A 15338-nucleotide genomic window follows, 5' to 3' on the forward strand; every position below is an offset into this window, starting at 1 on the left:
AATATAAATCAACTTTAAATTTTTTTTAAGTGTATTAAAAAATATTCTAATTTTTAAAAATTACAAACATAAGTAAAAAAATTTTTAATATACCAAATATATAACGAGATGTAGTTCTTCTTCAAAAAATTTTACTAAATTAAGTCTTAGGATATATATTATGCCAAGTAAAGAAGATAATGGATATAGAGCATACTAAGATAACAACAAAGACTATAATATTAATTAATTAAAAAATGTGATGCAACAAAGACAAAAACGAAGAAGAAAGAGGGAGAATATACAAAGGACATAAGTTGCAATAACATCAATGATGATAACAATGACGACAAAATTAAGGAGGGAGTGATGGAGGGAGGGAGTGAGAAAGGAGGAGATGATGCCACGATGAATGAGTTCTTAGTTCGATGGATCGAATGATAATGTGAGAAAAAAAAGAGATGATAGATTTAAGAATTTTGATAAGACATTAGAAATAAAATTATTCTAACAATGTGTGTCAATCAAAATTTAGTATCTCAATTTTCTAGAGAGACATCAAATATATATTTTGGTATGAACTATGTGATAATGTCTAAATTTTTTATAAACATAAGAGTAAAGTGATAATTATGTCTCTAAACATTTTGATTTTGGACTGATGGTTTATCAGTGGCTAAGAGAAGGGGTTGAATCTTAGCCCCTTTTTTGCTTAATAATACTTGCTGGCCTTTGAAATAACTTCTGGAGATTTTTTGTTTTTTGTCTCATACCTAGCCACGAGACTTTTTCTTTTTGTCTCGTACCTAGCCAATTCTCCCTAGGAACTACCCTTCCTATCCGGGACAAATCCAGAATCTAAACCCCAATCCTGAACTTGACTTGGTCACAGCCAAGCTTTCAACTGCTAAGTGCTAACCCAACTTGCAAAGGGATTCCCACAGAATCATGAAACACAACACAGATGTACAAAGGACCTCTAAGGACATCTATGACTTTTTCTTTTAATTTTGTATTCTCTGCCTTTTTCCGCTCTATGACTTTTTCTTACAAACCTCACTGTTTGCCTTTTTCCATGAGACTCAAGACAGACAAAATTAAACAGAAAAATATAACATGAAAAACATTGAAGGAGAAGAACTTCTGTTAGCTTAGGTAGCTATGAGAACTCTGTGCCTTACACTCTCACTCCTTTTCTCCTTGCTTCAAGCCCTGACTGTTCTCCCTTATTTATAGAAGGGGAAGCCTCCACAGTTGAAACTGTTGAACCAAGCTAAACTTCTTCTTCTTCAAACAAAACCGATTCGGCCAGAGAGAGAGGAGAGGAAACCGAATGTAAAACCCAACATGTAATTACCTCTGTGTCTTCCTTTTACACCAAGCTTCATCAATCAGCGCCTTCCATCATGACTTGCACTCCAAGAAGGATTCCTAGCTCTTGATGAGGTCTCGATGATGACAGCTCCATCTACTCTAACTTCTGCCTCATCCTCCACGTAGCTACAGTAGCTACCTCCTGTAGTGGTTGAGCAAAAGTAGAGACGAGTCATGCCTCCAATGATCCTTTTCCTCTGACCGAGGTGAATTTCTTCCATTTTTGGTTATGGAAGGCTTGAGACTTCTTCACCACACCTTACCTTTAGTGGCAAAGATCTCAGCCACACCATACTATAGATTTTCTTTTTCTTACCGCCATCATCATAATGGCCTCTTCCTTGCAACTAGCTTCTCTGTGATTTTTACTGATAGCTTGCTTCATCCCCCCTTTCCTGCTAGACAAGACTGAAAGAGAGAGGAGAGAGAACAGAGAAAAACTTGCAATGTAATTAAAGAAGAAAATGAAAATGAGTTAGGTTTACATTACCCATGCCTAGCTCTGCTTCCTTCTTCAGATTACTTGCTTCTATCATCTTCTTCTCTGACAGTGAGGTGACTAAATGCAAAGAGAGAGAAGAAAGAGTAGAAAGAAGAAAAGCAATGGAAGTAATGTGTGATATAAATTATAATCAATTAAAATTAATTAATCCCACTTTCCATGCTTTTGCCTTATAACGTGCATAACTCAATAAATGCCATCAAATCAGATTTTCTCTTTCCATTTACCAAGGCATTTAAAACTAATTTATAAAATTTGAATTCCAACTAAAGTGAGTTGGTGTCCGCGGGAAGCATGCAGCATTTGCTTTCTTCCTTCTTTTAATTTGGACCATAATGTTGGTCTTTTAATCACAATGATTTTGGGCTGCACCAAACTTTCTTGGCCCAATTCATGTTAATAAAATAATTCAGCGTCATATTATATAGCAAATTTGGACAAAGCTGAATATTATCATTATATTGGTCTTTTTGTTGCTTAAACCCAATAACCAAAATTCTGCATAGAAAAATAGAAATTATTAATCAATTAATTTGAAGCTGAAATCAAATTAATAATTTTTTAAGTAATATTAATAATGTTTGATCATCATCATATTAATTTGGAGTTTTCCAAACTCATCAATCTCCCCTTTGATGACAAACATTATTAAAGCTTAATCGAAAAGGATTTGGATTAAAAAAATTCCTTGATGATTTGGCTGAATCCTCCCCATTTTCATTGTTCAAAATGCTCCCCCTTAATGTGTGCATGATTAATACAATATTCAAGAAAGCAAAAACTGTGTACAAACTCCAAAGAATTCCTAAAAGATAAAAACTTTTAAGATCGAGCCATATTTTCACAAGAAAATATTTTTCAAACACCTTAATAAAATTTCATATTCCAGTCAGCACACATGCATTTGAGCAAATAAATTTATCAATGACAATCAAAGCTCAAGTCGATTAATCCACTAACACAAAGTGCTCAAAATAGAGCCAAATCAGAGCATAAAACAGAGCAAAACAGGGCAACAAATCAATGAAACATACAAAGCAAAACAAGTTAATGAAACATAACAGTTTCAATTCATCCCTTTTTCTCTTCTCTCCCTTTTGTCATCAAAAAAGGACCCTACAAAAAAAATAGAGAAAAAAAGTGCAGTCCATAACAAAACAACATCAAAATTAAGTTTGGTATAGTCTTTCAAGACAAATGAAAATAGTTCTATTGAGTCAAATACATAGAGAGCAAAATAACAGAGTATTCAGCAACAACAGCAACAGGGAACAAACTTAGGAATCAGAATTTTTTTTATTAGATTCTATAACATCATCTTCTTTCTCGAAAGGAGCCATGTCCTCATCAATTGAATCCAAATGCTTTAAGAGCAAGTTTACTCTTTTATGAGATTTTAGCCAAGTCTTTTCATTTTGTAATGCAAGCTTTCTAGCTTCTTTGCTGGATTTTACCATTTGCTTAGACATGGTAGCAAACTCCAAAAGAACTTCTTTACCTTTAGCATGTTGCGGTACACCGCCACCTTTGATTGTGGACACTTTATTCTCAACAAGCTCATTACTCAAATCAACATTAAAATGCTCAATCAAGCAAGTAAAAAATATACCATATGACAAGTTACTCCTTTTATTACTTTTCACACAGTCCCGCATATGATGAATCATAAAGTGAGTTAAAAATATGGGAATGGAGTTCAAAACAGCATAAAGAACAAAGGTGTCACAAATAGTTACCCTCTGATATGATCCGCTTTTAGGAGTAAAAGAACTGTCATTAATGCTAGGAACAAACCTTCTCTTTTAAAGCAAAATTATTAATGAAAACGGTTTCTTTTTTTTTTTAAATTAATTTGAATTTTTAAAATCATGAAAACTGAAAAGACAAGTCACGAGGAATGGTAAAATATTAAAATTGTCGTGACTTGAAATGGAATGAAGTGATGACATGTTGAAAAATTAATTTCAAAAAATTAAGGAGTTTTATGATTTAAAAAAAATAATGAGCCCATATCATATGAACAAAGTTTGTCTTACATAGGCCCAAAAAGTGGTTACAGCATGCTGGGCAATAGGGCACAATTCTTCATTTTTAATCCACAAATTTTATGGGCTTTATACAAGTATTCCTTTGAAGAGTTCATCACTTGCCCAGATCTGTCTCCCTGCTACCTACGAGACAAAAAACAAACAGAATCAGAAAAATCATAGATTATCAACAGAATTTAATTCTATCATTCCCAAACTATTTTTTAGAGAGCAGAATATGTCTTCACACAAGGGTTTAGTAAGAATGTCTGCAAGTTATTCTTCGGATTTCACAAATTGAATATCAATAGTTTCCTTTTGCACATGTTCTCTAATAAAATGATATCTCACTTCAATGTGCTTGGTTCTAGAGTGCAGAACAGGATTTTTGAAAATGTTTATTGCACTCATATTATCACAAAATAAGGGTATGGTATTGATTTTCAATTTGTAGTCTTTCAACTGAGTTTTCAACCAAATTAATTGTGAACAACACACAGAGGCAAATATATATTCAGCTTCGGCTGTGGATAGAGCTACAGTGGCTTGTTTCTTGCTTGACCACATATTTAGTGAGCTTCCAAGGAAGCAACACATTCCGGATGTGCTCCGTCTATCCCTACAATCTCCCGCATAATCTGCATCACAAAACTCTACTGCATAAAAGTCATCAGATTTAGGATACCATAAGCCATAATCACATGTTCCCTTAATATATCTAATGATTCTTTTTACGGCTGAAAGATGGGATTCTTTTGGGTGAGATTGAAATCTTGAACATACACCCACACTTTGAACAATGTTCGGTCTAGAGGAGGTAAGATACATGAGTGAACCTATCATTCCTCTATACCATGTTTCGTCCACATCTTTGCCATCATCATCCTTTTCAAGATTAGTATTTGGATGCATTGGTGTTCCCATAGGTTTGAAATTTTCTAGGCCAAATTTTTTGATTAATTCTTTAGCATATTTTTCTTGGTGAATAAAAGTGCCATTAAGAGTTTGTTTAATTTAGAAACCAAGAAAGAATGTTAGTTCTCCCATTAAACTCATTTCAGACTCACTAGTCATAAGTTTTCCAAACTCTTCACACAAGGATTCATTGGCACTTTAAATTTGAACAAGAAGAATATCATCATTAGATACTTTAATAAATAAAGTAGTATCGGTGGTACCCCTTTGAAAGTGATTTTCTAATAGGAAGGCACTAAGTCTTTCATACCAAGCTCTTGGAGCTTGCCTAAGGCCATAAAGAGCCTTTGAAAGTTTGAAAACATGGTTTGGAAATTCTTTATTTTCAAAACCGGGGCTTGTGCCACAAACACTTCTCTATCTATAAAGCCATTAAAGAAAGCACATTTGACATCCATTTGGAACATTTTAAAACCTTTATGCGCAGCATAGGCAAGAAGCAACCTAATTGCTTCCATTCTTGCTACTGGAGTAAAAGACTCATCAAAATCAATACCTTCTTCTTGATCGTAACCTTGGGCCACTAATCTAGCCTTGTTACGAACAAATTTGCCATCCTCACCTAATTTATTTTTGAAAACCCATTTAGTACCCGTTACCTTCTTACCATTCGGATGAGGTACTAGTGTCCAAACCTTATTCTTGTCAAATTGAGCTAGCTCTTCTTGCATGGCTTTGACCCAAGAAGGATCTTCAAGAGCTTGCTTCACATTATTAGGCTCCATTTGAGACAAGAACGCAATATTGCTTGGCTCGGCTTGCTTCTTGAATGAGGATGTTGTGGTTACTCCTTGGGAATGGTCACCTATGATGAAATCATGGGGATAACCCCTCATAGACTTCCATTCTCTTGGTTTTCAGAGCAAGGTTGAGCTTTGATGAGTTTCAGCAGGTTGTTCTGTTCCAGATTCTCTTACTGGCTCAGGAGACAAAATAGAAATGTCTCCTCCATCTTGATGAGACAAAACTGGACGAACAGGTTCTTCACTTGGAACAGCATTGGGACTTTCTTTACTTAGTTGATGGCTGGTTTCTGCTTCACTACCTGTGTCATCATCTAAAGAAGCACTGAGAATTGCATTAGTATCACAAAAAGAAACGTGTATGGATTCCTCTATGGTCCTATGATCTTTGAGGTAAATTCTATACGCTTTGCTAGTGATAGAGTATCTAACAAACATTCCTTCATAGGATTTTGGATCAAATTTACCAAGATTCTCTTTATTGTTAAGTACAAAGCATTTGCATCCAAAAATGTGGAAATACTTAAGATTTGGCGGGGTTTCTTTCCATAGCTCATAAGGTGTTTTCTTTAAACCCTTCCTAATGATTGTCCTATTCAAAATATAAAAAGCTGTATTTACAGCTTCAACCCACAAAAATTTTGGAACATCATTTTCACAAAGCATAGCCCTAGTCATCTCTTGAAAACTTCTATTCCTTCTTTCAACTATCCCATTTTGTTGAGGAATTCTAGGACATGAAAAGTTATGTGCAATTCCAAAATCATCATAAAATTTTTCAAAGTCTTGATTTTCAAATTCTTTTCCATGATCACTTCTCAAGTGGGCAATTTTCAAATCTTTTTCATTTTAAATTCTTTTACAAAGGGTTGAAAAAGCATGAAAAGCATTATTCTTATGAGCAAGGAAAAGTACCCAACCGAATCTAGAGTAATCATCTACCACTACTAAGCCATAGTGTTTACCTCCTAAGCTTTGAGTTCTTGTGGGATCAAAAAGATCAATGTGCAACATTTCTAATGGTCTCTTGGTAGAAATTTCATCTTTTGGTTTAAAAGAGGTTTTTACTTGTTTGCCTAATTGACAAGCATCACAAGTAATATCCTTATCAAATTTAATGTTTGGAATTCCTCTTACCAAGTTTTTCTTAACAAGTTTAGAAATTTGGTACATGCTTGCATGACTCAATTTCTTATGCCATAGCCATTTTTCAGATTCAGGATAAGTAAAGCATGTTACATTTTGATCTTTTAAATCTTCAAGAGTCAATCCATACACATTGTTACATCTCTTAGCTTCAAACAAAATATCCCCAGATTTTCCACAAATAACTAAGCACACCAATTTTCTAAAAATAACTTCATATCCAAGATCACATAATTGGCTCACACTTAGTAAATTGTGTTTCAAACCATCAACAAGAAGAACATCATTTATAGAAGATGAGAAGTTTTTACCAACTTTTCCAATGGCCACTATTTTTCCTTTACCATCATCACCGAAAGTGACAAACCCTCCATCACACTCATCAAGCATAATGAAGAAGGGTGCCTTTCCGGTCATATGCCTAGAGCATCCACTATCCATGTACCACATATTGTCCTTCCACTTGGATGCTAGGCACACCTACAAAATGAGCTCAAGTGACTTTAGGTATCCAAATCTTCTTGGATCCTTTCACGTTAAACCATCTTCTTTGTCCCAATCTATTGTAATAAAAAATAATTTTGCAAACTTTGTTACCAATCATTCTTTCACCAAAGAAACATTGAATGGGAAAGTGACCATTCCGGTTGCATAATCTACAAAATCTTAGAGTTGCTGTTTTGTTAAAGCTTGTTGGGTTTTGAAACCTTGTATCATTAGAAGATGAAGCCACGTTTTCAAAAGAAGGTTCTTCAATAGATTTGTAAGTTTTGTGAAAACTCAAGCCAGCTTTATCATAAAGAGATTTTTGACTAGCCAAGATTTGATTTAGATTTTCAGAACTTTGAGTGAACTTGGCTAAGTCTTCTTTAAGCTTTTTGACCTCTTTAAGCAACTCTTCATTTTCTTTAAAACAGTTTACATATGCTACCACAGAGTGATTACTTTCACAGCTTTTAAGTTGAGCTTTTAACTGCTTGTTTTCTTCAACAAGTTCAACAGCAGTTTCAGCCTCTCTTAATTTATCTTTGAGAAAATCATTTTCAACTTTAAGAATGGTGATTTGTGATTCAAGATCTTGGTTATCAAGCAAGAAATATCTAATTTTTTCAGAGAGGTGGTCTATTATAAGATGAAGATCTTCAGTGTCAGGGTTATGAAAGACTACCTGTTCAACGTGATCTGCCATGAGACATGGTTGGGACTTGGTTTTTGATTCTTCATCATCGTCTGAGTCGTTTTCCAAGTCCTCCCAAGAAGCCATCAGTCCTTTCTTTCTTCCCTTCTTTGGCTTCTCTTTCTTCTTCAACTTTGGATAATCAAATTTGAAATGCCCAGTTTCTTTGCAGTTGTAACAGATTACCTTGCTGAAATCTTTCTTTTGTTTTCTAGAGCTGCTTCCTTTACTTCTTTCCTTGAGTTTCACCATTTTTCTGAATTTTTTGGCAAACAAAACAAATTCATTTTCAGAAGAATAATCACTGGATTTAACATCCAGGGGTTAGTAACAGATGTGAGAGCTATTCCTTTCTTTTTTGTATCTTTTTTCAAATATGTATTTTCAAATGCAAATAAATTTCCTCTCAAATCATCATATGTCATGGAATCAAGACCACTACTCTCAGTATTATCAATGCCTTTGTTTCCCACTCTTTTGTGAGACATCTTAAGACTCTTCTCACAAGCACAGATTCAGGATACTTAATCCCCATAGCATCCAAGCCAACAATGATGATGTTGAATCTTTTAAGCATTTCATCTATTGATTCTCCTTCCTTCATTGAGAACATTTCATACTCTCTGTTCTGCATGTCTATCCTAGTCTTCTTTACTATGGTGGTTTCTTCATGAGTGACTTGAAGTTTGTCCCAGATTTTCTTTGCCGTTGTGCATCGTGATATCCATCGATATTCTTCGAAGTTGATTACACAGTTGAGTAAGTTGATAGCCTTGGCATTGAGCTCCACCTTCTTTCTGTCTTCTTCGGTCCAACTGGCTTCGGATTTAAGGGAGACTACTCCTTCAGCACTTGTGGTGGTTGGATATTGAGAACCCTCCAGGATGATCTTCCATAGTCTGTAATCTACTGCTTGCAAAAAAATCTTCATTCTCTCCTTCCAATAGGTGTAGTTCTTCCCATTGAAAAGAGGAGGTCTGTTGCTTGACTGTCCTTCTGTCAGATTGTAGGACACCAAGTTTGAGCCACTGTTCTCTGCCATCTGGATCTTTTCTCCAAGTTGCAAAGCTTGATCTCTTTGAGACCAAACTCTGATACCAATTGATGGTTTATCAATGGCTAAGAGAAGGGGGCAGGCACAGACCCACCTTCATGAATAGGGGGGCACTTGCCCCCAGTGACATTTGATATTTTTAAACCCAAATATATATATATATATATATATAATATGCCCCCACTTTAAATTTTAAATGACCCCACTACAAATAAACTAAGCCCAATTATTAAAAGTCTAAGCCCATTTTATCTTTTTATGATTTTGACTATTAGTTAACCTAATTAAATTTAGTCTTCTTCTGTTTTTAAATCCTAGCCGTCACTCATTTATTCTCTTAAACCCTTTTCTTAGTTTCATATTTTCAATCTTCTTTTTCTATTCCTTGTCTAGTGGTCATCTTCTCTTCATCAAAAGGTAAATTTTAAATTCTCTATTTTATTTTATATAGCTCTCTATGACTCTATGTATCTTTCAATTTCATTGTTTCTCTTTTTGATATTTTCAATTGCAAATTTTAATTCAAACAATTATAGTTTAAGTATTAATATATTTTTTATTCTTTTCATGAATTTATATATTTTATTTTATTCTCAATTTAGTGATCCTTATTATTTATTTGTTTATCTTTCGTTCTATTCTATTATATGTAATTAGATTGCATATAAATTTTTAAAGTGAATTGATCAATTTACTAATTTAGAATATATATTTTTATTTTTAGAAATAGTAATGGAGAAATATTTCAAAAGAAAGCTACCACTAGAATCTGAAGTCACTCCATTAGTCTCTTCTAATAAAAAGAAGTTCTTAGAATTCAATGTGGAAAGTCTAGTAGCTGATCCTGGACAACGACCCAAAATTTCAAATTATGATCCAAATGACAGAGATGAAGTTAGACGAGCTTATTTGCAAAAAGTTCCTTGTCAACCAAGAGAACATGATTTTTCACAAACATATTTTGGAACTTCTCTCCGTAGATTTAATGCTGATTGGTTTGATGAATTTGGCAATTGGTTGGAATATAGTATTTCAAAAGATGCTGTATTTTGTCTCTGTTGCTATCTTATGAAACCTGATGGTGCGAGTGGTGATGCTTTTGTAAAAGAGGACTTTTCAAATTGGAAAAAGAAGGAGCGATTACAAACACATGTTGGAAATCATGATAGTGCTCATAATCAAGCTCGAAGAAAATGCGAAGCACTCATGAAGCAAAAATAACATATTGAAGTTGTTTTTCAAAAGCATTCAGACCAAGCTAAAAGAGATTACCGAACTCACTTAACAGCAACAATTGAGTGCATTAGGTTCTTATTGCAACAAGGATTGGCCTTTCGTGGTGATGATGAATCGCACAATTCAAATAATCAAGGTAATTTTTTGGAGCTTCTTGACTTTCTTGCTCAACATAATACAGAGATTGATCGTGTTTTCAAAAATGCTCGTGGAAACCTTAAGCTAGTAGCACCTAAAATTCAAAAAGATATTGTTAGAGCTGCTGCAAGTGAAACTACTAAAGTTATTATTGATGATCTTGGAGATGATTTATTTTCTGTTTTAGTTGATGAAGCTCGAGACATTTCTGTTAAAGAGCAAATGGTTGTTTGTTTGCGGTATGTGAATAAAGAAGGGATTGTAATGGAGCGATTTCTTGGCCTTGTCCATGTTTCTAGCACAAATGCGTTGTCGTTAAAAGTAGCTTTGGAATCTTTATTAACAAAGCATAATTTAAGTTTAGCAAGAATACGTGGACAAGGTTACGATGGAGCTACTAATATGCAGGGAGAATTTAATGGCTTAAAAAGTTTGATCTTGAAAGAAAATGCTTGTGCTTTTTATGTTCATTGTTTTGCTCACCAACTTCAATTAGCACTTGTGGTTGTTGCAAAGAAACAGGTCGAAATTGCACTACTTTTTAATTTGCTTGCTAGTTTGTATAATATTGTTGGAGCTTCCTATAAACGTAAAGACATGCTTCGTGAAAGTCAAATGCAAAAGACAATTGTTGCATTACAAAATGGAGATGTTTCTAGTGGGCGTGGCTTAAATCAAGAAACAATATTGAAAAGGGCAGGTGATACTCGATGGGGCTCACATTATGGTACAATACTTAGCTTGATTTCTATTTTTTCTTCCGTGGTAGAAGTTCTTGAAGTTATTGAGGAAGATGGAAATAATCCTGAACAAAGAGCTGAAGCATGCCAATTATTGAATCATATTCAATCTTTTGAATTTGTATTCAATTTACATTTGATGAAAAGTATATTAGGAGTTACTAATGAGTTGTCTCAAGCTCTACAAAGAAGTGATCAAGACATTATAAATGCTATGACGTTGGTTAAAGTGTCCAAGCAACGATTGCAAAGTATAAGAGACGATGGTTGGTCCTCTTTGCTCAACGAAGTTTTACTATTTTGTGATAGTCACAATATTCTTGCTCCAAATATGAATGATATATTTGTAACACAAGGAAGATCAAGGCGCAAAATCCAAAAGGTCTCAAAGTTGCATCATTTTCAAGTTGAATTATTTTATCAAGTGATTGATAGATAACTTCAAGAGCTTAACAATCGTTTTACAGAGGTAAATACTGAGCTACTTCTTTGTATAGCTTGTTTGAATCCAAGTGACTCATTTTTTGCATTTGATAAGGAGAAGTTGCTTCGTTTAGCTGAATTTTATCCACATGAATTCTCTTCTACTCAAATTTTGGCACTTGATAGTCAACTTGAGAATTTTATATTGGATATGCGTCTTGATGATCAATTCTCAAATATAAATGGAATCAGTGGACTATCTCAAAAGTTAGTTGAGACAAAAAAGCATATTGTTTATCCATTGGTATTTCTTCTGTTGAAATTAGCTTTGATTCTACCTGTGGTAACAGCATCAGTTGAGAGAACATTTTCTGCTATGAATATCATAAAGAGTCGACTTCGTAATCGAATGGGAGATGAGTGGTTGAATGATTGTTTGGTTACATATATAGAAAGAGAGACATTCAATCAAGTTGATAATGAAACAATTATTCAACATTTTCAAAATATGAAAACAAGAAGATAAATACCTTCAAGATTTGAAGAGAAGAAAGTTAGCAGCTAATGTAATTTTTGGTTTTTTTTTGTATTCGAATAATTAATGTGCACTTTTATATTTTTAAATTTAAATTAATATATATTTTGATAATAATGTGTATTATTTTTGCCCCCCACCATAAATTTTTTGGGTCCGTCACTGGAAGGGGGTTGAATCTTAGCCCCTTTTTCGCTTAATAACACTTGCTGGCCTTTGAAATGACTTCTAGAGACTTTTTGCTTTTTGTCTCGTACCTAGCCACGATACTTTTTCTTTTTGTCTCGTAACCAGGCAAGAGATATTTTTCAGTTTTATCTCCTATGCAGCAGAAACAGAATTGAAGTAGAAGAGAGAGGGAGAGAATTACACCACGAAGTATCCTGGTTCAGCTGCCAAGTGCAATGCAGCCTACATCCAGTCTCCATCACAACAATCAGTGACGGATCCAGAAAATTTTGGTAGTGGGGGCAAAATTTATATAACATGATAATAATTTTTATAATAAAAATAATAAGTTTATATAAAAAATTAAATATTAAATTATCTATTAACCACTATATATCTATGTATAAATACATGTATTGTTTAATTTATTTTTAATGTGTATTTTTTATTTTAATATATATTTTATATAGATAATTATTTTTTATGTACATATAGTATGATTATTGTTATGATTATATTTTGTTATTGTAAAATATGATTAGCCTTCAAAATATCTAATATACAAATTAAAACACTAAAATAGTAATTTAAATAATAATATATAATTTAAAATTCTATTATTTTAGGTTTTATGATATTCATAGTTAAAAAAGTTCTTTCAATTAATATAGTTGTTATGCAAAAATTAAAGCTAATTTGAAAAGAAGATAAATAATATTCTTTTGAGTTGATTTTTAAAAAAGAACACTAATTTCGTTTAAATCTAAAAATTGATCATTCTAACGAATATTTAATATAAAATTTTTAAATTGACGATTAAGTATCAAAAGTTGAGTAAAAAATTATTGTGGGGTCAAATTTAATAATCTAATAGGGGCAAATAAATATTATTATTATATACTACTAAAAAAAATTCCAAATTGGAGTGGGGGTGCTTGCCCCCACACCACTACATTTGGATCCGTCCCTGACAACAATAATGAAATTTCACTATAATCATCATGATTACATACACCAATTCTCCCTAGGAACTATCCTTCCTATCCGGGACAAGTCCAGAATCTAAACCCCAATCCTGAACTTGACTTGGTCACAGCCAAGCTTTCAACTGCTAAGTGCTAACCCAACTTGCAAGGGGATTCTCACAGAATCATGAAACACAACACAGATGTACAAAGGACCTCTAAGGACATCTATGACTTTTTCTTTTAATTTTGTGTTCTCTGCATTTTTCCGCTCTATGACTTTTTCTTACAAACCTCACTGTTTGCCTTTTTTTCATGAGACTTAAGATAGACAAAATTAAACAGAAAAATACAACATGAAAAACATTGAAGGAGAAGAACTTCTGTTAGCTTAGGTAGCTATGAGAACTCTGTGCCTTACACTCTCACTCCTTTTCTCCTTGCTTCAAGCCCTGGCTGTTCTCCCTTATTTATAGAAGGGGAAGCCTCCACGGTTGAAACTGTTGAACCAAGCTAAACTTCTTCTTCTTCAAATAAAACCGGTTCGGCCAGAGAGAGATCAGATGAGAGGAAACTGAATGTAAAACCCAACATGCAATTACCTCTGTGTCTTCCTTTTACACCAAACTTCATCAATCCGGGCTTTCCATCTTGACTTGCACTCCAAGAAGGATTCCTAGCTTTTGACGAGGTTTCGATGATGACAGCTCCATCTGCTCTAACTTCTGCCTCATCCTCCACATAGCTACAGTAGCTACCTCCTGTAGTGGTTGAACAAAAGCAGAGACGAGTCATGCCTCCAAGGATCCTTTTCCTCTGACCGAGGTAGATTTCTTCCATTTTTTGTTGTGGAAGGCTTGAGACTTCTTCACCACACCTTATTTTTAATGGCAAAGATTTCAGCCACACCATACTGTAGATTTTCTTTTTCTTACCGCCATCATCACAATGGCCTCTTCCTTGCAACTAGCTTCTCTGTGATTTTTACTGATAGCTTGCTTCATCCCCCCTTTCCTGTTAGACAAGATCGAAAGAGAGAGGAGAGAGAACAGAGAAAAACTTGCAATGTAATTAAAGAAGAAAATGAAAATGAGTTAGGTTTACATTACCCATGCCTAGCCTCTGCTTCCTTCTTCAGATTACTTGCTTCTACCATCTTCTTCTCTGACAGTGAGGTGACCGAATGCAAAGAGAGAGAAGAGAGAGTAGAAAGAAGAAAAGCAATGGAAGTAATGTGTGATATAAATTATAATCAATTAAATCAATTAATCCCACTTCCCATGCTTTTGCCTTGTAACGTGCATAACTCAATAAATGCCATCAAATCAGATTTTCTCTTTCCATTTACCAAGACATTTAAAGCTAATTTATAAAATTTGAATTCCAACCAAAGTGAGTTGGTATTCGTGGGAAGCATGCAGTATTTGTTTTCTTCCTTCTTTTAATTTGGACCATAATGTTGGTCTTTTAATCACAATGATTTTGGGCTGCTCCAAACTTTCTTGGCCCAATTCATGTTAATAAAATAATTCAGCGTCATATTATATAGCAAATTTGGACAAAGCTGAATATTATCATTATATTGGGCTTTTTGTTGCTTAAACCCAATGATAAAAATTCTGCATACAAAAATAGAAATTATTAATCAATTAATTTGAAGCCGAAATCAAATTAATAATTTCTTAAATAATATTAATAATGTTTGATCATTATCATATTCATTTGAAATTTTTCAAACTCATCAATCTCCCTCTTGATGACAAACATTATTAAAGAGTATATGAAAATTCAAAAAATAATTAATTTTTTACTGTCCAAAAGACCAAAACTACATCATTTTTCTGCTAATGTGACACTAACAAGACATGCCGCACCACTGTAAATAACAAAATACATAGACAATTTCGTTTCGTTTCACACTATTCAGCGACAGAAGGACATACATGTCCACCATTTGCTATCTTGAAGGGCTTAATTGGCACTTTCTTTTCTTCAAAGTAGGTTAGTCCAAAATCAACATCTTTAAAAATCTAATTGTCACTTTACTCTAAATATAAATATTAACCAAATTTCCTCCAATATAACAATGTTTTCTTCCTTATATATAATTTAATTTTTATGTATTAATAATAGAAAATATTTTTTACACATCTAAT

The 15338-nt window shown here is 33.6% G+C and overlaps 1 protein-coding gene and 1 pseudogene across 1 annotated transcript; both read left to right on the forward strand.

The window, feature by feature from the left end:
* LOC110263691 lies at window positions 9710-10198 on the forward strand. Its single transcript, XM_021105422.1, has one exon. It carries the CDS (start codon window positions 9710-9712, stop codon window positions 10196-10198), a length of 489 nt encoding a protein of 162 aa, XP_020961081.1.
* LOC107646582 lies at window positions 10202-12040 on the forward strand (annotated as a pseudogene).

This window comes from Arachis ipaensis, chromosome B06 (genome assembly GCF_000816755.2).
Source record: "Arachis ipaensis cultivar K30076 chromosome B06, Araip1.1, whole genome shotgun sequence".
NCBI classification, from domain to species: domain Eukaryota; kingdom Viridiplantae; phylum Streptophyta; class Magnoliopsida; order Fabales; family Fabaceae; genus Arachis; species Arachis ipaensis.

What these genes read in the sequence shown, in the direction of transcription:
- LOC110263691 (XM_021105422.1), top strand. Translation starts at nt 9,710, where the DNA reads ATGGAGAAATATTTCAAAAGAAAGCTACCACTAGAATCTGAAGTCACT.